The sequence below is a fragment of the Macrosteles quadrilineatus genome, unplaced genomic scaffold, assembly GCF_028750875.1.
Source record: "Macrosteles quadrilineatus isolate MER2022 unplaced genomic scaffold, UCM_ALF_1.0 Scaffold_2__2_contigs__length_208266976, whole genome shotgun sequence".
NCBI lineage: Eukaryota > Metazoa > Arthropoda > Insecta > Hemiptera > Cicadellidae > Macrosteles > Macrosteles quadrilineatus.
Genome location: NW_026542595.1, coordinates 116,010,770 through 116,034,553, shown reverse-complemented (window position 1 = coordinate 116,034,553; position 23,784 = coordinate 116,010,770). Strand labels below are relative to the sequence as shown.

At 33.0% G+C, this 23,784-nt stretch overlaps 1 protein-coding gene across 2 annotated transcripts in view; it reads left to right on the top strand.

Moving 5' to 3' along the window:
- LOC128986133 (transient receptor potential protein-like) overlaps positions 1–23,784 on the top strand; it is a 60,143-nt gene that overhangs the window by 18,743 nt on the left and 17,616 nt on the right. For both annotated transcript variants that reach the window (XM_054406293.1, XM_054406294.1), the window contains 8 exons: positions 565–766; positions 5,262–5,435; positions 17,142–17,376; positions 17,689–17,841; positions 18,910–19,055; positions 19,956–20,062; positions 21,252–21,385; positions 23,372–23,495. In XM_054406293.1, the coding sequence (XP_054262268.1) occupies positions 565–766; positions 5,262–5,435; positions 17,142–17,376; positions 17,689–17,841; positions 18,910–19,055; positions 19,956–20,062; positions 21,252–21,385; positions 23,372–23,495 (1,275 nt within the window). The remainder of the gene's footprint in view (positions 1–564; positions 767–5,261; positions 5,436–17,141; positions 17,377–17,688; positions 17,842–18,909; positions 19,056–19,955; positions 20,063–21,251; positions 21,386–23,371; positions 23,496–23,784) is intronic.

Below are 23,784 nucleotides of genomic sequence, written 5' to 3'. Positions count from 1 at the left end.
CGGAATTGCAGTTTTTTCATATATTAAAAAGTTTTTAACCCTTTTCTACCAAATATGGTTCCCGAGAATCTTCACAACTTCTGTAAGACATCTCCTTTAGGCATTGCCTAATTTAGCGACATAGTTAAGAAAATCTCTATACTTGGCTGTTGTATCATAACCTCTTCCATTATTTAAGCTTTATAAAAGTTTCCCGAACTTCTACAATTCGACATTTTCATCCCAGTGCATTATTGATTATTCAAATATAAGAGAAGGGGAGAAGAATGATACGATTGATGCAACGGCCATAAAGGCTTTCAAAATACAATTAAGAATGTCGTCAAGATAGTAAACAGCAATAAAGTTTTCAATGATGAGTCTCACTCTCGAAATTGGTTTCATAACTCTTCGTTAGACTCACACTATACTGCTTAATTGTGTGTGCATTTTCAAACCTTCCAAATACCACGCAAGAACAACAATTGTTGACTTCCATAATGTTTCCCCTGACTTTCTCCTCCATGAAACTCTTTTAAAATGGTATCAATCCGTTCTCTCATCAAAAGATGTTCTTGTCTGCAGGTGCGGTTGTGACGAGTGCGTCGTCTCCAGCGAGCAGGACTCCCTACGTCACTCGCAGTCCAGGATCAACGCTTACAGAGCATTAACCTCCCCTTCCCTCATCGCTCTCTCCTCCCGTGATCCTCTCCTCACCGCCTTCGAGCTCTCTTGGGAACTGAGAAGACTCTCCAAGATGGAGACGGAGTTCCGGGCGGAGTACAATGTGAGTGAAGTATTCCTATAAAGTTCTCGTCACATTTTACACTAAGATAGACCAAGACCCCAGTTTACAAATCGGCCTATACCATGGCCTCGTCTAATACAAGGCTGCGGCAAGTGGCAACACCGCGTTGCACTAATTCATAATGTAGTTATTGCGCAATGTTTATGTTTACTAGTTTGTATTTCTGTTATTACAAAGTTGGTCGGCCGACGCGACGGTTCCACATACCAACATCGTGGCCTTTTATTAGAGAAAGCCATATCTATATCCTTAAATCCCTTCGTTGAGTTAGTAGACCTAACCATTTAACAGTTGGTTGATTATTTCCATTGCGGTTAGTACAGTTTGTGTGTTTACATTTGTACTTGGTAATAATCCGTGTAGTTTCAACATTTTAGAACATAGATCAGAGTCTATATAAAGGCGTAGTAAACCTTTAATCGTTAACTGATTAAAATAATGGTCAATCAATTAAACCATGGATTTAACAAATTCCCTAAGTAGATTTGTCATCTTTATGGATCAGCTGAAGACAATTTAAATGTTACATCCGTCCGGTGCCGCTAGTTTTTGTTAACTATTCTTTTCTTATTATTAAAATACTAGTTCAGCAAAATAAAACTATCTAATTATAATCAATAGCTTGTGCTGGATGAGAGAATTTCGCTATAGTGTGTTTAAAGAATTTAATATTTGAATGAAGTATTTGAAAACCTTAAATTCAGTACCATACCCTTTAGACCTTTTCAAAGGCAAGGACTAAATGTACATAATCTTTAATTCAATAAGTTGTAGCGTTAAGCTACTTCAAAAAGCAATGTTATTCCGGATATTACCTAAATTAACCATTAAGGAAATTCCAGAGGAAGAAATTCTCCAAACACTTTCTTAAACCCTTAAGTAACTATTTTAAATTTCCTGCTTGCTACAATTTGCATTTTACACACCATCAGAGCTTTTTTGAAAGTTTTCAACAAGGATTCATTTTCGAAAGTTGTATTGACACTTGGGAAAGTTCTCAATAAAGTGTATTCAGTTACAGCTTCATCCATGCTTCGTTGTAACAGAGAAAACTTAATAATTGTCGATTCTCGCTGGAAAACATTGCTTCATAACGTTTAAAGTTCGAAAACAAACTTGTTCGGCCAAATTAAGTTGTAAACAAGATTCATCCTAAAGGTTTTAGCTCAGATTTACTGTAGCAAAGGGTAATTGATGGAGGTTTTCAATGTTTGCTATAAAGAAAATATTGTCTTTTTGAGTTTCAGAGCGAAATTCAAATTTATACGAGTATTTGCTTACCACAATCACTTAGGACAAATTCGTTTTAATTAGTATAGGTTATGTCTAAATAATTTCGTTCTTCTCTACTTTTTATAAGTTAAAGATTTTCCCGCTGATTTTGTAAAAGAAGATAGTTCCAGTCAATCCGGCATCATCGAATCGTTACTAAGGTTATTTTGTGCATATCACCATGCCACGTAGTATATTTAAAAACAATATCGACAGTTGTTAATGGGAAAATAGAGCAGTATTTAATACATACTTTGTCTAAACAGTAATGGATGTTTTTTTTTTTTTTATAGTGGTATGATGTAAGAACAATTTTGGAAGGCAATTCGCTTTCGGTCATTTTCCAACCAAGGCGTGGACTTTTGAGTAGTTGAAATTCAGCTCTGACGAAAAAATCACTTGAGACTATTTAACTTGACTACACTTCAAATTCTTTAGTGCCACTGTCCCGCTCTTATATCAAAACTATAGCAAAGATAAATTATTAGCAGTTAGGCTAAGTTACACACTGTGTCGGTAGCAGTTTCGCAAGTAAAACTAATTACTAAGTTGGTCAGGAGAAATAAAATAGTTTAGTAAAGCCACAGTTTCCTCCTCAGGCTGTTTTGTCTTGAATCATTGATGGACTAGGTTGGGTTACATGCAATAGTGGGTTTAAGATGTGGAATGTGTAGTAATGTTTTAATTATGTGAAATGTCTATATTTGTATTGAGGTATGTATGTTTTTATATTTTAATTGATTTGTATTCCACTTTATTATTCTATATGTATTTGAGGGAAGTGAAGTATGACACAAACAAACGTGAAAAAACATTTGCTTTATACCCAGGGTTAAATGATTCCCTGGTGCGAAAACCTCCAACAAAAAATCCAGTAGAGTCTAGGGCTGGGAAAAGGGAGGTTTTACAAAAGAGAGAGTAGAATCGAAGCCAACCACCAATAGCAATGACAATGAAGGGATTGTTTTTGTTACTCCCGAAAGACGAAATACCAGAGGGGGCGAACCACACATACAACATTTTCAGAAGAAGACTGTTAAGAGCCCCAGCCAGTTAAATACCCCCGCCGCAGCAAACCTGCAGACTTAGCAAATTTCCATTTGCCTGATTGGACTTACACTAAAATGTCTTCTTAAAAATATCACATTTATTCCCTATTCAAACAGAATTAGTTTAATGAGTACTTAGGTTTGCTGCAACAGGGAGGGTAAAAAAGTTTTTTTTAATGTAAAATGTTAAAAGGTACTGTAGTTTAGTAAGAAATTAATATACTTTCCAAATTTTATCAAAATATGTTCATAAATAAGCAAACTACAACAGTTGACTTATTCTCCATAAGAATAACATGGGAATTTAAAATAAACATTTTTTCAATTTTATCCGTAACAAATAGGCGCATAATAACGCTTCAATATACTAAATTATTTGTTTTTTAAGCTCTACAAAATGGTGTAGAAAGAAATTGTGAAATTTTGCGTTTTTAGGGTCAAAAATGGGAAAAGGCCTCTGAGACATCAAAATGAAAAAGTAAATCGGTCCCGGGCCTAGGTCTTACCATGAGACTTACGGTAATAGCTACTTCCCTATAGGGAAATTCGCTAATAAAATAAAGTTGATTAGTTCCTTGCATCATACAAACAGTGAACAATACATAGGCTTAAAACATTATTTAAACTCATATCAGAAAATCTCATCTCACTTTTCGCTCATGTCCAAATTGGTAAACTTTGTTTTTGGATGCCAGCCAAAATCCACTATTCTTTGGTGCAGGTTGTTCTAAGACTCCCTGTATATTTAAAGAAGAATCTTGTGTAAATTAAAGAAAAAGTATTAAAGAAGTATATCTGTGGCATCTTGTGTATCTTGTCTGGTGTTTAGGGTGCGGGAATTCAGCCCTAGGGTGCCCGGTTCAAATCCTAACATTTACCAATAGATTTTAGCTGTTAGTGTATTGAAGTCAACTTTAACCTGTATAGTTATCCATCTATGAAGGAAAAAGAGACCCCATAGGTGAAGGAAACAGTCTCTATAGAACTTTTCTTTAAATGTCTCACATCAAAAGTATTAACCTCGTGGTAACTTGTACAAGCATAAATCCTTAAGACTAGAAAAATAGAATAGGCTACCAAAATTGGAAAAACATAAAAGTATTGTTCAGGTTTAAGTATTCAACACAAACCATAAAACACAGAGCAACATGCGGTACAAAAAATACTCGTATTCATCATAGTTTGCGAACGTGTAATATTCAGTTGAGGTCCAATGATCAATAGCACCACTATATCAGCTGTTCTGTTATGATGAACATGTGGCCATACATTCTACTTTAGCATGTAACAGGTAGCAGGGCTTGCTTTGTCATGGCTGAGAACGTAACTGTTATTTAGCACAGTAAAATTGCGCTATCTTTAAATAGGAATGTAATATCTACAGTTTTATGAGGATGGTTAAATATTTTGTTGGAAACTTTATTGACTATAGATACTGCACGTAGACTTCTCATCATATTTCAAATATAATATTTAGTTGTGCATTTGGCATCCTTTCAGAATACAGATATCGTTTTGGTACGTCTATTTGATTTTTTAGGTATAGTATTTTAAATTAACGTTTTAAAAAGTGTAAAAGAATAAACCTAAAAAGTGATCTTAATTAGGGATTTTTAATCTTAAAGTGAGTATGTTTAATAAATTACCCTCCAACAGTTCAAAATGTGAGTGTAAAATCAAATATCGATGAAGTTTCTGGATTTTTTTAGAGTCAAGAATGTATATTGTAAAACTTTAATAGGTTTTAAAATATAACAGTTTACAAGGAGCTCAGTGAACATTAAGCTTTATTTACGAAACTTTATCATAAAAGTTAGAAGAATTAATTCTAATCCGTAAACTAAATGCAAACTGTAATACTGTGTTCCATGTAATGAATTTACAATATTCTTCTACATCTCCAATTTTTATTCAAAAAGCCTCACGAAACTATACAACCTATTTTATTAACTTTAAACATTTTGAACTCTTGAAAATTATCTTAAAAGAAAACAAACTCTTCCACGTCTTTTCCTCCTCCTTATCCTTTTTCTTTTCCTTCGTCTTCTTCAACGTTTATAGCAAATTAACTTTTCATCACATCTCTTCTCCAAAATCCTGAAAATATCCTCCCAAAATTTTACTACTTGATACAATTTAACATTTGTTTGCAGGAAATGCGCGCGCAGACTCAGGAGTTCGCTACTTCCCTCCTGGACCACGCTCGGACCAGCAACGAACTGGAGATCATGCTCAACTATGACCCAGAGTCCATAGAACCTTGGGAGATCGGCGAGCGCCAGACCTTGGACAGGCTCAAGTTGGCCATCAAATACAAACAGAAAAAGGTAACAAACTTTTGAGCGATTTGTAAATTTACAGTATGTAAAATAACGACAGAAAATAATAATTCATATAACCATAGTGCAATCTGTAGTGCAATAGGGTTTATAGACTTGGTCTTTCACAAAAAAACTTATAACCGACCATTAAAAGACGGGGAATAGTAAAGAATGAGAAAAGTAGAGTTGAGGAAATTACATAGGGAACCAGATCAAGAGAAAGAGATCTCTCTCTCTTTCAAAACCCTCTTCATCCCACATTTTCTCTTTCATTCTCTCTCACTCTTTCAATACCCCTCTTCTTACACCATTTCTCTTTCATTCTCACTTTCTATTACAATAACAAACACCAACCCTCAACTAACATTAACTCTCTCACTCACATGTACCCAACTAATCACAAATACAATCACACTCACATATAAATTAAAATTTTCAATTTCATTTCAATTCTCCATAAAATCCTCTCCTACCATAAATACTATTGTGGGAGTGACAAAGAGTAGAAGGTTGAGGTGGTTGAACCACATTCAACACAGAGGTGTGTGTGAGAGAGAGAGAGAGAGAGAGAGAGAGAGAGAGAGAGAGAGAGAGAGAGAGAGAGATGGTAAAGCAAGTAAGAGGTACTTCGGAGGGCAGGAGACCATTGGATGTGATGGAGGTTACGAAGGACTTAAAAGAGTATGGGAGCAGACCTGGAGCTGGCAGAAGAAAGAGGATCCTGGAGGCACATAAGGCGAGGCCTAAGACTGCCTTAAATTTCAATGGCCAGTAGGCTATGGCCAGGAGTAAGAGTAATTAAGTGCAGAGCTATTAAACTTTTAGGCTCCTGAAAGAAGAACACAAATTACAGGGGTAGAGAATGATAATATTCTTAATATATTCGTTTTCTCAATTTTAATGGTATTGAAACGAAGGGGTCCTTACCAAGACTTAAGGAAATGTATATTGAGCTATATATTCCCTTTTAGTATTGTGTTAATGCGGGTCTGTTGCCCAAAAAAACTATAACCGACAGATAATTGATGATTAACACAAAGTCTTGATTGTAAAACGTATTTTTACTGTTACTAAAATTTAATAGTCTTTGATTGGTGATTTGATTACGATGATAAATTAACAATAGATTAAAGATAATCTATCAGATAGTTAGAAAATTAATACAAATATATCATCTTTTTTCCCTGTACAAGACCAAAGTCGAGATACATGGCATGAGAATCAAAGACTTAAGCTGACGATGTGTAATGCTTTGATTACAAAAAAGTTTCTGTCATCATAGTTATTAAAATGTCATCATGTATATTCTATCACGCATTCAAAAAGATTGCATCCAGAATATGTGAATGAAAGTGAAAAAGTCCTTAGAAAAAAACTACCCTACAAAAAATACTATAGCCTACTATTGTTTATTTTTTAAACAACTTTGAAAATTCAATCCCAGGTAACTTCATTGTTCAAAAGTTATTATCAATTAAACGATTAAAAAAACAACACAAAAACGTATATTCTATCTAAGTAGCCATATAGTCAACGCACAAGAGGATACAATAATTTTAACTTTTATAGTAACACAAGTTTAACTTAACATAATTTTGATGAATATGCACAGTAAATATGGTTTGCTTTCAATAAAAAAGATGACATCCTATTTTAAACTTTGCAAAAGTGTTAGCATTTCACTTGGTTATTATCAATCTACTAGCTGTTGTACCCGTGCTTTGCAACGGGAAGAGAACACAAAATAGAAACATTTTAATCTTTACACCTGTTGAATATTAAGGAACGCGGCAGCGTTCCGCCCCGCCAAGTCCCCCAGCGGTACACAGCTGCTGCAGTGTATATATACATGACGTGACAAAGTGGCTTTTTTACTCGTCTATAGCTCTGAAGAAACAAAAGCTATTAAAATAATTGTTCATCCACTGGATAGGGGCAATCATTCTTGGCAAAATAAAAAAAAGAATTTAAAAAAAGGTCGTGTTTGAGCCAAGAAAAACTAGTTTGAAAATTCACAAATTTTCCGTGTTCTCCTTCTTCTCCTTAAATGTTGACGGACCTACAGCCCAAACCACTGGCTCAATTTTAATGTTTTTTATGTTGTTTGAAAGCCCTTAGCGTGTAGATGTGCCTTTTGAGGGTCACAAGTCGGTGCGTTGACCCATAAACCCTTGGCAAGCCCTCAAAGTACGATTTTGGCCCATTTAAATAACATGGGATTAAAATCAAAACAAAAGAAGGATCAGCTGCGATTAAATCTCAATTAATTTAAAATGTTAGAGAAATTCATAGGATCAGCTGAAAAATTATTTTAAAACTTTTATAAAGTATTTTTTTCAGGTATACCGAATGATTTGAGCTACTTACTATATAAAATTACTTAGAGCAGTGATATTCCCCGATACTTTCCATTGAAAAATGCAGTGTACCGATGGTACACTGGTACAGCAGCTCGTCATTTTTAACAGTTTAATACTACTTATCAAAACATATGAAACCTAGGAACTTGAAACTTAGTACTAGTACTAAGGTTAGTTTTAACATTGTTTCTTCATAATATTGCCAAAATTTATTTAACTAAATAAGGTTAGTTTTATGTTTTGATACACTAAAACAAATAAAACAATCGGGAAAATCCGTCTACGTATGTTAAACAAGCAAAAAAGTGAATGTAAAAAGTGGTATGTAAATTTAGGATAAAAATGAGTTTTTCAATATTTGTTTTGCCTTATGCTATTTCTAACAAACCTAATCTGTTTGATTACATTTTTACTTCTCTAATAAGGGCTCAATTTACACTAGTCTTTAGATATACGGGTTTAATTATCGGAACACTTATGTAACACCAATGCATTTTATGTGTAGTTGTGCCCTGGTCTATATATAAGAGAAAAGAGGATTTTTATTTTAACTGTTAATTTTCTACAAAAATAAATACAATCTAACAAAAAACCACTAAGTGGTAACACTTCCCCCGCCAAGTCAGCAACCCAAAAAAGACAATAAATCACCACTTTTCCGCCAAGTAAAACAATGTAATGTATGTAAGTTTGGCCACTTGGCGGCAGACTTTTGCTTGATCACTTTAAAAAATACCATAAAATTAGTTTCATTGAGCAAGTATCTCTCCCAATAGTACATTGCTAGATGAGAACTTATTTTACAAAATTTGACCTTATTTGTGTCACATTTCATAAAATCATAATAGTGATGGTTTTATATTTACTGATTACCTCGAAATTATTATACTTAGTTGGACTAATTAATTAGAGAAGTTGATTTGTGAAATTATCCACCAACGTAACTTTAATGAAAAAAAAAACAAGCAAAAGTCTGCCGCCAAGTTGCCAAACTTACATACATTACATTGTTTTACTTGGCGGAAAAGTGGTGATTTATTGTCTTTTTTGGGTTGCTGACTTGGCGGGGGAAGTGTTACCACTTAGTGGTTTTTTGTTAGATAATAGTTACACATCCGCCAACGCTTTTAGAAACAAAATTTTACTTTTATAGCCTTAATAGAAACGTTCGCCTTTAAATCTGCTAACTTAGTGGATACCACCATTTTGGTTTTGATTAATTTTAAATCTTGTGAAGGCTGATATGAGAAAAACTCACCAAATCTTCGAATAAAACATTGACATACATGATTTACCTTCATCTTACATATCTTTTAATTTATTATTGACATTTTAAATTTCAATTTTGAAGTTGCAAAAATACTAACTATTAAATTGAAATGAACATTTTTTTAAATTTAACTTTTTTTATCTTAAATCACAATTCCTTCCATCTTCAGTTTCTTCACTCACAACAATAACATTATTTTCATAACTTAGACGCTTTAAAAAATCCAAAGCAGAGCCGGAGTTAATACAGCAACGGTTATAGCATTTTTTTCTATAGTTATTGACATAGTTTTAGAATAAATAATCCATGATAAAAGGTTAGATTAAAATAAACCTACCTCATAGTTATGGAAAATATTATATTTAATTTCTTTGTATCAGCTGTCTGAAGCTGTGAAATATTCAGTTTAGCAGTTCTTCTTGTTTACATTTAAATGTCAAAGCAACTGTAAACAAACATTGTTAGTTTTCTTATCACAGCCATGGAGACCAATCAATATTTACTTTTAAAATGTTCACCTCAGAACTTTTAAAGCCAAAGGGGCAAAGCCTACGGTCAGTATCGAAATGTGAATAGTCCTATAATGGTCCTTGGTATATGGTAGCTCTATTTTTGTATAATTTAAGCCCAGTTGGTTCAGTAGTTTTTGCACCTATTCGTAATACACATACAGACAGACACCATTAGATTTTTATATAATAGTATAGATGATAGATCAATATGATAGAAGGTTTTACTTAAAAACATGAGTTATTAATGTAACTCTTTTGAAATAAATAAGTCATGATTACATAGTTTTAAATCTATGGGTTTTCATGTGGTTTTCTATGTTTACAAAATGGTTAACATACTTCGTTATTTGTGAAAGGTATAAAAGTACCTAAAATCATTAAAAAAAAATATTTGTCAACTAAGTAAAATATATTGGCTGATTTATATTATATAAAATATTTATGAAACAATTTAATTATTAAGTATACTAACCTATTTTAATATTTAGCTTAAAAGCTTTTTGCGGTTCAAATTATGTCGACCAAATTAAACCCTGACGTACCATGCTAAAACCACTCGACCATTAGTGTTTTCGTTGTTTGTATTTAGAATAAGTTATAAGCTTTAGGTTCAGAGACTCCCGCACTAAGGCATTCTTTCCTTTAAAAAATGTGTAAATGTTGGGTTAAACAAATGCTTACAAATAGAGTTATGAATAATAAATACGAAAAGAAAATGTTTACGTTGGGTTAAACAAATGCTTACAACTTGTTATGGATAATAAATACAAAAAATGTGTTTTTGTTGGGTTAAACAAATGCTTAAAAATGGAGTTATGAATAATACATACAAAAAAATGTGTTTATGTTGGGTTAAACAAATGCTTACAAATAGAATTATGGATAATAAATACAAAAAAATTTGTTTATGTTGGGTTAAACAAATGCTTACAAATAGAGTTATGAATAATAAATACAAAAAAATGTGTTTGTTGGGTTAAACAAATGCTTACAAATAGAGTTATGAATAATAAATACACCTATTTTTGTCATAAAAGCTAATCTTATTGATACGCCATGTCTAATTAGGCAATAACGAAAATTATATAAACTTGCCACATGCAAATGTACAAGAAATTGTGATTGTTAACATTAAATAACCACGGACCTATAAACGTGTTTCAAAACTCCATTTTCACTTATGGATAAAACTAAAAACTTTATTGAATTTTATTTTGTGTGTCATAAAAGTTTATTTTACTCATGAACTTTAAAATCTCTTCAATTAAAGGGCTGATGTTGATAATAATCTAACAAAAATCGGGAATAAAAAGCATCACCATAAAATTATTTTCAAAAAAGTAAATGAATTACAATTACAGGAAGTTATGAAAACTTTAGAAATGTTAAAGAGCAGGTTACATTAAACAGAAAAGTTGGAAACTATCTACATGAATAATAGAACGGAACTTTATAACGGTCATCTGTTTTAATTCCAGATATAGCTTTTTGGGTTTATTTTCCACTTAATTAATGGTTTATTTCAGCTTATTCATCTGTCACTGTCCACTTATCCACTTAATTAAAGTAAAATGACCTTCTTCCTAAATACAGTGCTGGCCAAATTATTAGACTAATGCATTTTTTTCGTGTTTTTTTATATTTTTCGTACATAAAAATTGCATAAAAAATTATTGTATTGCCTATTTAAGTATAAAATGTCTTTTGTATGTTACTTAAGTATAGTATAAGCTGGAAACTTCATTATTTAATTTTGCAGTTGGCACCCCTGCCAGTTTTTATTGTTCCCTGTGTTTTTATGCCTATCAGCTGTATAACCTCATTCTGTTTATAGTTCAATTTTCACGTGGCTGCCGTGTTTTAGGATTGGTAATTCTTTTGATTACTGTGTTCTTTTATCATTAAAGTAAGTTAATGTAGTTTTTAAGAAGTTTAAATTATTTATTGTTTATCCTTTTCCCTTTTATAACTTTTTTTGGAAATGGGTAAAAAATCAGACCTTTCACCAAGGAAACGTGCTTTGACCAAGGTTCTTTTAGAGGAAAAACGCTATACACAGACTGAAATAGCATACAGATTAAATATTTCACAAAAGTCGGTGAGTAGAATTAAGAAAAAACTTGATATCAATAGTGATTACATTCCTGCTCGTGTTGGAAAATGTGGCCGGAAGAAAGCGCTGAGCCCTAGAATGGCCAGAAAGGTGAGAAACTTGACTTTGAAGAATCGAAAATTAACTAGCAAGGTTCTCAGTGACCAATTGAAAGAATATGGCACGAATGTTTCATCCAGAACAATCAGGCGAACATTAAATGAACAAGGTCTTCGCGCATGTAGACCCACCAAGAAACAAAAGATTACACCGACAATGGCAAAGAAACGATTGGAATGGGCAAAAGGACTTCAACTAACTGATGATGATTGGAACAAGGTAAATATGAGTTGTTTTTAAGATATTAGGCTTAAATTTTGTTTTAATGTAGCCTACCTCCCCTTCTATTGTATGTTATAGGCCTACCCTAAGAATGAACTTCATACTTTTACTCAATAACAGTTTTTAAAAGTTGGTTCATCTTGTCATAACCAACCTTCAACTGAATTTAGGATATGAATAACTCTTGATTGAGCTAGTATATACCTAAATATACTGTTTTTGTAGGTTTGCTTCTCCGATGAATCGGTTTTCCAAATATCAGATGAAAGCTCGCAGTTCGTACGCAGAAGATCCGATAAGGCTTTCCACCCTGATTGCATAAAACAAACCGTAAAACACCCTACGAGCATTATGGTATGGAGTGTCATGTCTGTGCATGGACCTGGAAGGCTCTACATTGTAGAAAAAACCATGAGACAAGACCAATACCTGAATGTGTTAAAACACAGGCTGCTACCGCAGGTTCATGACTGGTATCCAAGCGGAGAATACATTTTCATGCACGATGGAGCTCCATGCCATCAAGCTAAAAGTGTAAAGGATTTTTTGAAGAAAGAAGATATCAGTGTTTTACCCTGGCCTGGAAACAGCCCAGACATGAACCCTATAGAAAATCGATGGGCTATCGTCAAGCGGCGACTCCAAAAAACCAAAATAACAACAAAGCAGCAACTGATCGAGGAGCTCATCCGGGTGTGGCATCACGATGAAGAAATAAAAAGTGCTTGTGTAAACCTTGTAAAAAGTATGCCAAAAAGACTTAAAATGCTGATCAAGAACAAGGGGATGCATACAAAATATTAGATTTTCACTTTGCTGATCATCAATGAGTCTTTTTTGTATTCAATAAAATATTTACTTAAAAATACCTGTATTCTTATAATTTATTCATCTAATTACTTTAAACTTATTTTAATAATAACATAATAAGGTAATAAAAAGGCCTAATGAAGCTAAAATTTGTTGATCACATTTAAAATATACTAGTGGTCGTCCTGTGGTCGAAACTCGACCAAAAATAATTAATGTACAGACTTCTCTATTTTCTCCCCACACTGTAAATAAAACATGTGATTGGAATTTCTTCCATTTGTTTTGATTTTCTGTTTACATTTTGTTGTTATTTCGTCACCATCATGGCAACCCATATGGTCCATGTTAATTTTTTGAAGTTTTCAAATTAATTTTTTGTTCTTATTTGTTAGCCTATTTTAATTTTTAAAAGCATTCTGCACATCTACAGGAAAATATCTTTCCAACAGTATGCGTAGATTTTCCCTGCGATGCACACGAGCTGAGAAAAAAGGTTTTAAAGAAACATGCTTGCCTATTAATATATAGACGAGAGGTCGTCCAGTGGTCGAAACTCGACCAAAAATACGTAATGTACTCACTTATCTATTTTCACCCCACACTGTAAATAAAACATGTGATTTGAGTTTCTTCCATTACATTTGTTTTGGTTTTCGGTTTATATTTCGTTGTTATTTCGTTACCAGCATGGCAACGCATAAGAGCCATGTTAATATTTTCAAATTTTTTAACTCATTTTTTGTGCTTATCTTTGAGCCTATTTAAATTTATAAAGGGATTCTGCACACCTACAGGAAAATAGTTTTCTAACGGTATGCGTAGATTTTCTCTACGATGAACACGAGCTGAGAAAAAAGGTTTTAAAGAAACATGCTTGCCTATTAATATATAGATAGATAGATAGATAGATAGATACTAAAATCAGATATAGGTAATGCAGCTCTTTGGTGTAAAAACAGCAAAAATAAAGAAATAATTCAGGGCTACCACCTGTGAAAATAAAAAAACAGAATTTTTAGCTTATAATATTTAAAAATAACACACAAATAAGAATATGTACTTTAACCAGTAATAAAATAGTTTTTTGGCTGAAAAAAAAAAACCAAATAACTATAAAAATGAGTTTTAGTCTAATAATTTGGCCAGCACTGTATATTGTAAAATAATTAATGTGTGCAAATCAAACAACGTTTTTCACTTATTTTAGTAGATACAATTCAAGAACAGAATAAAGCAGTGTTAAAGTCTAGATACCTTTAAAAGGTTATCTATGCTTAAGTAAAAAAATATCTAAATTTTCCCCTAAACACTGCCCCACTCAGTTTGCTTCTGCTATAAAAAATCCCACGTCTTAAATATCTTTCCCAAAGAGTCTTAGGGTATGATGATCGATTTTTATGTTGTGGGTAAGGTATTGAATTATTCTTTGTTTGATTGGTTAATATTTTTTCCTCAAACCAGAACCTAGGATCTTTTATATGTAAGGGAAAATTACATGTAAACTAAAATGATTTGGATGTATTTTAAGTCAAAGTAAATCCTTGTTCACTAGACAATTAAATTGCAATTTTTAAAGTGTAATATTATAGTTTTACTTTGGAAATCATAAATACAAAGAGAACTAATAATACTCTCATAAATTACAAAATAATAGTAATAATTTCTCCTATTTTTTCCCTTTTTTTCAATACTGTTGATTGTTTATAGATTGTTTTAGATACCTCTGACTTTTCTTTGCTTTTAAACTAGTAATGTGATTTTCTTCAGTAAAGCTCGGTCCGTAAATATTTATAAGTACAGAACATCAATGTTTACATGTTTTATTTAAGTGCTTCGTCACTGTTTTTTACATAATAGTATTGAATTTTTTACCTTTTAATTTTCGTTCCATATTTTTGGTCATGCTGCGTTGTTTATTTTTTTACACGTAGTATTTTAATTCATTATCCAAAACTTTTTTTCCACTGAATAGGAAAGTGTAACAATACAGTAAATTAAAATAACTAACAAAACATCATTGATAGGTTTACTATTCAAGTTCGTTAATAATTAAAAATCAAACATTTCTGGTCAAAGTAGTTAATGTACAGTTTACGACAAACACTAGTAGTATGGCAACAACGCAGCGTACGAGTATCAAGTATTACGAGATGTAGTAAACCTAGGAGCAAGCGAAGAACATTGCTTACGTTGAGTTACAAGTCCTGTTAGTATAAATTAATGCGAACCATCTTGGTATTAACATGGAGCAACAGTTCTACACTTCTCACAAAATTATTAGCCTGCTTGTTAGTGATGAAATATAGGGTAAGGCGAACTATCTCAGTGGTATCAGGGTGTTAAAAAAGTCTATAACGGTTATGTACTTTTATCAGTCTTAGAGAAACAAAACTCATTAGCCCTACATTTTTTAATCTGTTTATATTCAGATTTTTTACGATGCAATTTTATTTATTGCTAAAAATTGGGGGGTTTAGGGTATACCCAGAATGCTTGAACATGACTAGTATTTGTAAAATCGATTTGTATTACAGAATGTCAAAACCTGGAGTATATATGTAAGCCTATGTATCACGTTTATAATAAAGGATCAAATAACTGGCATACTCAGGAAGCTTTCATTTTTTCTGTTGGATGACATTTGTTTACGATTAAAAAGGTACGTTATTAGGCCGAACACTATGTTATCAAAACTCCTCTTCATGTACAGAGCAGTGAAATATCGTCATACACCAGCAGTTTTGATTTAAACATATAATAAATTTGTGATTTAATGTTGACACAAGCCGAAGAATGCTATACTAGCATCCAAGCATGCTTGATTGAATCTTGTTACATAGGATAAAGAATATTTCATTGCTCCTTGTGCAATACAACAGAAATTATTGACAGCAGCATTCTAGCATACCCTGAGCAACGGTGACCAACTATCAGAGGCAAACCTCCCTTAAAGTAGTAGTTAGACTCCATTTTGACCTTCCATCTATTTTGGTTATCACAACCAAAATATTTGTTGAAAGGTCATGCATCATGGGATTTTGGAGACAATATCACCATTAAACTAATGAAAATGCTGATAGACACTTTATATGCGTTGCAGGATTCTATTTTGTTGCAAGCAATTCAACATTCAATCGTGATAAATCCCAATCCTCGGCAAAATACATAAATCTTTGGAAAAAGCTAAATACTTCGGCTTGCTTTGAAGATGAATTGCTGCAACGGGTCCAAAACCTCTGTCAATATTTTCTCAACTTCCTCGTTAAGGCCTCCCGAAGGCCAAATCCTCTTTGCAGCAACGTCCAAAACTTCTGTCAATATTTTCTCAACATTCTCGTTAAGGTCTCCCGAAGACTATGTCCTCTTTGCAGCAACGTCCAAAACCTCTGTCAATATTTTCTCAACTTTCTCGTTAAGGTCTCCCGAAGACCAAGTCCTCTTTGCAGCAACGTCCAAAACCTCTGTCAATATTTTCTCAACTTTCTCGTAAGATCTCCCGAAGACTATGTCCTCTTTGCAGCAACGTCCAAAACCTCTGTCAATATTTTCTCAACTTTCTCGTTAAGGTCTCCCGAAGACCAAGTCCTCTTTGCAGCAACGTCCAAAACCTCTGTCAATATTTTCTCAACTTTCTCGTAAGATCTCCCGAAGACTATGTCCTCTTTGCAGCAACGTCCAAAACCTCTGTCAATATTTTCTCAACTTTCTCGTTAAGGTCTCCCGAAGACCAAGTCCTCTTTGCAGCAACGTCCAAAACCTCTGTCAATATTTTCTCAACTTTCTCGTTAAGGCCTAGCGAAGGCCAAGTACTCTTTGCAGCAACGTCCAAACCTCCGTCAATATTTTCTAAACTTTCTCGTTAAGGCCTCCCGAAGACCAAATCCTCTTTGCAGTAACGTCCAAAACCTCTGTCAATATTTTCTCAGCTTCCTCGTTAAGGCCTCCCGAAGACCAAGTCCTCTTTGCAGCAACGTCCAAAACCTCTGTCAATATTTTTTTAACTTCCTCGTTAAGGCCTCACGAAGACCAAGTCCTCTTTGCAGCAACGTCCAAAACCTCTGTCAATATTTTCCCAACTTTCTAATTAAGGCCTCCCGAAGACCAAATCCTCTTTGCAGAAACGTCCAAAACCTTTGTCAATATTTTCTCAACTTCCTCATTAAGGCCTCCCGAAGACCAAGTCCTCTTTGGAGCAACGTCCAAAACCTCTGTCAATATTTTCTCCAGTCCATCATCAAAGTCTCCCAGCAACTAAGTCTTCTTTGGCCGTGGAAGCCTATCTTCTTGTCAAGTACCTTATTCAATACTCAATCTTTGTTTCAGTTCGTGGCTCACCCTAACGTGCAACAGCTGTTGGCCGCCATCTGGTACGAAGGACTCCCCGGGTTCCGTCGCAAGAGCATGATGGGTCAGATGATGCAGGTCGGTCAGTTAGGAGCCATGTTCCCAGTCTACTCCACCATATACATGATGGCCCCAAAGTCAAAGATGGCGCTCTTCATGAAGAAACCGTTCGTCAAGTTCATCTGCCATTCTGCATCGTACGCCTGCTTCCTATGTGAGTATTAGGATAAACTGTACATTTTTATTTATTTCATCACAATAGGAATTGCTGGGTGTTTTGGGAAACGGAGTTAGAGCCTTTATACTGTTTGGGTGAGACCATCAAAATGTCATAATTCATCAATCTATGTAGAAGTAAGATCATGAGAAAAGTTCCATCATACAGACTATAAGTAGACTCAACGCCTATTGAAAGGTCACGGTTAGATCGAGATCACAAAGATCAGGATTCAACAGTCGACTTTGTTGGTGGACACCTACCATCCATGTAACCATCAAGCACTTCCTATAACTTTTCTACTTTCAGCTCTCCTCGGTGGCGCTTCCCAGAGGATCGAATATCTCCTGATAGAATGGTTCGGCCCGGACTGGCTTCAGGAGATCCTGGAAGAGTGGAAGAGGAAGGAAAGAGGAGGAATGCCAGGATTAGTCGAGTCAGGAGTCATACTGTGGGTCCTTAGTGAGTATCTTCATGTTGAGTTTCGTATACTTAAATAAATAAACAATATCAGCAATCAGCCCCATACTTTCTCCCAATAAGCAGTTTTTTTACAAATGCAATAATTTTTCTACACTTCATTAATTAGTTGCTCCTCTCATTCCTACGCGTTTCATAATCTTCATATATGCTACAATGAGCAAGTAGAGCAGGTGGCCTAACAGCAAAGCAGCAGTAGATGGAATAAGGGGAGTAACCAAGGGAGCGGTCTGGAATGAAATGAAGCAAAGGAAAGTAATTTATTGGATCTACAAAAGACTTTGAACAATGTGTAATAGCAGTGCAGCCTAAAGGGATTTAATTTACTATCTACTCTCTTGAGGATACAGAAGTGAACAAAGATCACTTGGACAAATCCTGGAGGCTTGTGAAACAAAACACTGAACCTCAAGTCGTTCAAATCATGTACTTTTTATGAGGTTCACAACTTTGTGGAAACAAATTCTTAAAGTAAGATTTTCAAAAGAACCGAATCTCAAAACCTGGAGTTTATAAACCTCATATTGACTCTGAAGAAGAGAATGATTTAATTAGTAATGATTCATTAAAGTTTTTATTATTTTTTTTTTACTTTTATTTTTTTTTTCAAAATGTAGCTCAAATAACTTAACTTCAGAGAAAACCAAATAACTCTGAAATAAATAGGTAAGGGAGAATAATCAAAAGATCAGACGTGAAGGCCTAAGTAGCCTATATTGTCGTATTAACAAAAATGGTTTTACTTTTTACATTTTTTTAAAGAAACAAAATGTTTATTATGATAGCAATATCATCATTGTACAAAGCAATATCATCATTGTACAATAATCTTCTCTTATGTAACCTAGTTTTTACTCCATGACTCTTCCCCTATAAATCTCTTCTATAAATCAAAAAGGACTCACGGGATTGGATGATCATTTTTTTCACTGCAACACACTATACTGCAATCTTTTTCAAGTAATACTGTAAGCTTTCTATCTAATATACTCTACCTATCATAAACGTATTGAGTATTCTGAGTGAGCAACAATCTGTTTCTGTTTCAAGGTCTGATCTGGAACGAGGCACGCTCTCTCTGGGCCGACGGTCTATTGGAATATGTCAACGATCTCTGGAACATCGTGGACTTCATCCAGAACTTCTTCTACGTAATGTGGATCGTGCTTAGGTTTACATCCGTCTTTATCGTCTATGTAAGCCAATTCAAATAACACAAAAATCTTGTAGTTACAGTTGTTTGAACTCTTAAAATTTACCACTTAAAATCAAACAAGGGCAATTTTTGTGAGGCCGTATACAATTTTGACGATGTTTTTTTTTTTACTCTTCCCCATCGTTCCGTCGCGCCACGTCGGCGGTCTGGCCATGCACGGTTTCACTCAAATTGTAATTTCTTAGTTGTTTATCGACAGATTTTTACAATTGAAGTATTGTTGGATTAGTCACAATGTTTACTAGAAATTCGCACTGATAATAGTCTTTAGTAGAGTCACTAGTTTTTAGGATATACAATTTTAAATGAGCGCCATTTTGAATCGGTGCAATTCAGGAATCTGATACTTTGTAGAAAAATGTCGTATCTATCACTACTTATGTACATGGTTTGAAGTAAATCGCATAAGGTGTTCATCAATTCGACTTATAATTTCTTCCATGTTCATCAAAATGACGCATACTTTCTTCCATCCTCTTGTCAACAACCTATCATGAGTAAGTGATGGGAGTAACTATGATATTTACAGGGAAAATCACATACGTCGCAATAGCTTTAAATCGTAATTTTTACAGCAATGGGGGTTGCAGTATTTCGTTAAGAATTATAAGCACTATAACATAATAATTACAATCTGACCCAGTTATATTTTCGAAAATACGATTTTCTCTTACCGTTATTTTATATCTTTAAACAATGTTTTTTTATGAATTTGTCTAAGGAACAAATACATATTTTTCCAAATACATATAAATAGAATTTCCGGGGACTTTGTATACAATATTTGCTGATGATATCTTATAAAATAACAACCAATTTAGTTATAAACTGCACATTCTAAATTTCAACTATAGAATTGTAATACTTATTCTCTTTTCAGAGGGAATACAGTATGGGGATGAACCCCTGGTATCCCAGGGAACATTGGGACCAATTTGATCCGATGTTGTTATCTGAAGGTGCTTTTGCTGCTGGTATGATATTTAGGTAAGATTAATTCGCTTGAAAAAAGGTACTCTATACTTGAAATAAACCTCTGTAATGACTAGCTCAAACTTACGATTTAAAATAAAAAAAGGTTGATGTCTATACATATTGAAAACTAAACCTCTACATATTCTAGCTGAAACTCAAAATTTCATATATAAAATTCAATTAATGTATAAACAATAAGACACAAAAAACGAGATCTGGTACCAAAATTGCTTAGACCTGCAAAAACGGTTTTGTGACATCGGAAATATCACCACAAATGGTATACTTATAAAATATTTGAATAACTTATGATTGGATTGTGAAAAAATACATTTCTCGAATAATAAAATAATAAATCTTGATTAAGAGTTAAGAAATAATTATTTTTAAGAAGACCAAAACACAATCTATATATTAAAGAAAGTTTTTTGTGACATCTGAAATATCTCTACAAATGGTAACTTATAAATATTTGAACTTAGGTTTAGATTGGGAAAAAATACATTCACCGAATAATAAATAAAAATTGATTAGAGTTTAATTGATGCCTTAGAAATAGATTGAAAAGAATGAACAAAAAAACCGTTCAAAGACTTAGTATTAATAAATGTACAAGGTTGATTTTTTAACCTGATGTAATTATTTTTAAGTAGACCAAAACACAATCTAGGTATAGGCCTAGTCTTTTGTTTCTGAGAAAAGTTGAGAAGGTTTTTTGTGACATTAGAAGTAACTGTTCAAATGGTATACTCATAAATATTTAAATAACATAGATTTGGATTGAAACAAAATTCACAGAATAATAAATCAATATTGTTTAGAGTTGAGGAATGACTTATAAATAGATTGAATCCTAAATGAACTATTTAAAGACATAGTATTGTTAAATTAAAAAGATTAAATTCCTTTAAACTGATGTAATTAAATTTACGAAGTCACAATCTAGGTATTATAAGATTAGTCAATTTTCAAGTCTTATTAGATTGGTCACAATACAAGGTGGAAAAACACTGAATAATGCGTTAAAATTATTTTAATGACCAGTAGTTTTATTAAAATTTTTGAAGCTCTTTATACTTTTAGATATTTAAATGTTCCTGGACTTTTTTGCACAATAACTGGATTGATCATTATGTATTTTTGCAACAGTGATGGTTGTACAGCTCATTACTGATATCTCTGATCTGATTCTGTGTTTCAGTTTTCTCAAGCTCGTTCACATCTTCAGTGTAAACCCTCATCTCGGTCCTCTGCAGATCTCCCTCGGTCGTATGATCATCGATATCATCAAGTTTTTCTTCATCTACACTCTCGTACTGTTTGCTTTTGGTTGTGGTAAGATTGAATAAGATGTCTTTATAATAGTTTAAGTATGTGGTGAAGTCTTTCTATTATAATTCATCTTCTAGTCAAGCTATGTTGTGTTGAAAAAGCAAAAGGGAAGTAGTTTTAGGATTAAAATACAATTTATTGCACGTGATAAAAAAATGACCATAAAGCAAAGAATTTCGTAGCAAGTTGGGTTTTAAAAATCGGCTATTGCTTTTATAAAAGTGAAATCTTCTAAAATATAACTAATAGACATCACACTGTGCACTTAGGCTCTTCTAAAGTCTTTGAATATTTATTTTGATTCAATAACTTAATGAGTATTTAACTAAACAAGCTTAAACAAAAAATAACTTTCTATCTGCATAACGATTTCTTTTGTAAAATGCACAAGGGTCAAACAAATCATTTAATGACCACTGTAATACAAAAGTCAACACAATGATGTTCATATTTGGAAGTTGAGTCCCATTTTGATAAAACATTTAAACTGAACTATTTAAAATAGAATAAATCTAAAGAAGTTACGTAAACTAATTTAAAAAAAATTACATCCGTCCCGAAAGTGTACCTTCAAATATTCTTGTAGAAAAACACAAGTCTTTGCTATTTTTATTTATTTGATTTGACCTAGCGAATGATTAAAAATTAAATCTTTACAAAGTACTTTAACGCCAATTAATTATTGCACTTTTAGTAACATGTAACTTACAAAATTGGTCAACAAAAATGCAGCAAAGTATAAATATTAGCAAAGTAATATGTTTCAAACATGGACCATGATGCGGAAGCCACTATCACACCTCCGTTCAACTTTGTACTTTTCATGTGTTGCAAAATGCATCACTTCCTTTGTTTAACAGTGAACAAATTGACATAAATTATTTACCTTCAGAACAGCACAGGTGTCCAGCAACTTTAACCCTTTTATCGGATGTGGTAAAGTTACTACTTTAAAAACTTACATCAAACATAGTAACCTTATTAAAACTAACATCCTTATATAAATTAGGTTTATTTTGTTAATATTTATAGTGAGTGTAAGTGCAGTTAACTTTATTTAAATGTTAAAGTAAATATGATTTTTTAACTGTTTACTTAGTTGTAGCTATTTGTGCAAAGCTTCGTGTGAAAAATTTAGGAGTAAAAAAAAATACACTTTGATAACCAATTGCACAATCTTTTTTCCCTACAGTTTTTTGGAATGTGACGAATAAACTATTGTGCTAAACAAATGCATTTACAAATTAAAATTCGGAAAACCAGAAATACTCTACATTGAAATACTGTTAATTATCCTAATAAATTAATACACTTTGATAACCAATTGCACAATCTTTTTTCCCTACAGTTTTTTGGAATGTGACGAATAAACTATTGTGCTAAACAAATGCATTTACAAATTAAAATTCGGAAAACCAGAAATACTCTACATTGAAATACTGTTAATTATCCTAATAAATTAATAATTACTTTGCTTTAAAACCAAAACTTAGTTTGTTTTATTTATTTCATTTTGCATAGGAGGTATAAGAATTTCTCGTATGAGCATTAATTTAATCATCATACTGTTAATTTCCTTCTGATTATTATTTAAATGAAATAAACTTTTAACATTTTTTTCTGTCCAGTTATCATCCTGAGCGAAAGTAGTAGGAAAAGTGAATAGTTTAAAATGGGATTCGAAATAGTTTCATACTAAACTTACTTTAAGTTACACTGCAAATAAAAACTTCTGGCCAACCTAATTCTGTACAGTTCAATTCAAACTAGTTTATAAATAATGCATTAATCCGATGAAAGGTAAAATACCACTAATTTGAAATAAATATTTGGGTTAAAATCTCTGTCTAACACATGTGGATATTAAATTAATGAAAGGAAACTAATGAAACAAACAAAACAAATTAAAGTACCTCTTGTAAGATTACACTTTCAATCATTTAAGTGTCTAAGTATACATGATACATCAGTTTAAACGTGTTCTCACAGGATTGAACCAGTTACTCTGGTACTACTCAGACTTGGAGAAGGCAAAGTGTTATCATCATCACACGGGAGTTCCGGACTTTGACCAACAAGAACGAGCATGCACCATCTGGAGAAGATTCACCAAGTAAGAGTCTTTCCCTTTGTGCAAAAGTTACTAAAAAACAATTTCTCCACACTGGTATCTAGATGTGTACTAACCATCTCCAGCATATGACCGAGAAAGAGATTAAATTAAGCTGGTCGATACTATGGCAAAGTCTTAAAGAGACCATCCAGAAATTCACAGAAGATGAGGTGGAATATATATGTTTCCCACAGACATCTGTCCAAGTCCTATAAAAGGTTGGCAGCAAAATATGTTGGGCATCCAGTAAAAATAATGTTGGAACCCTATACTGCTGTCCTCTACTAAT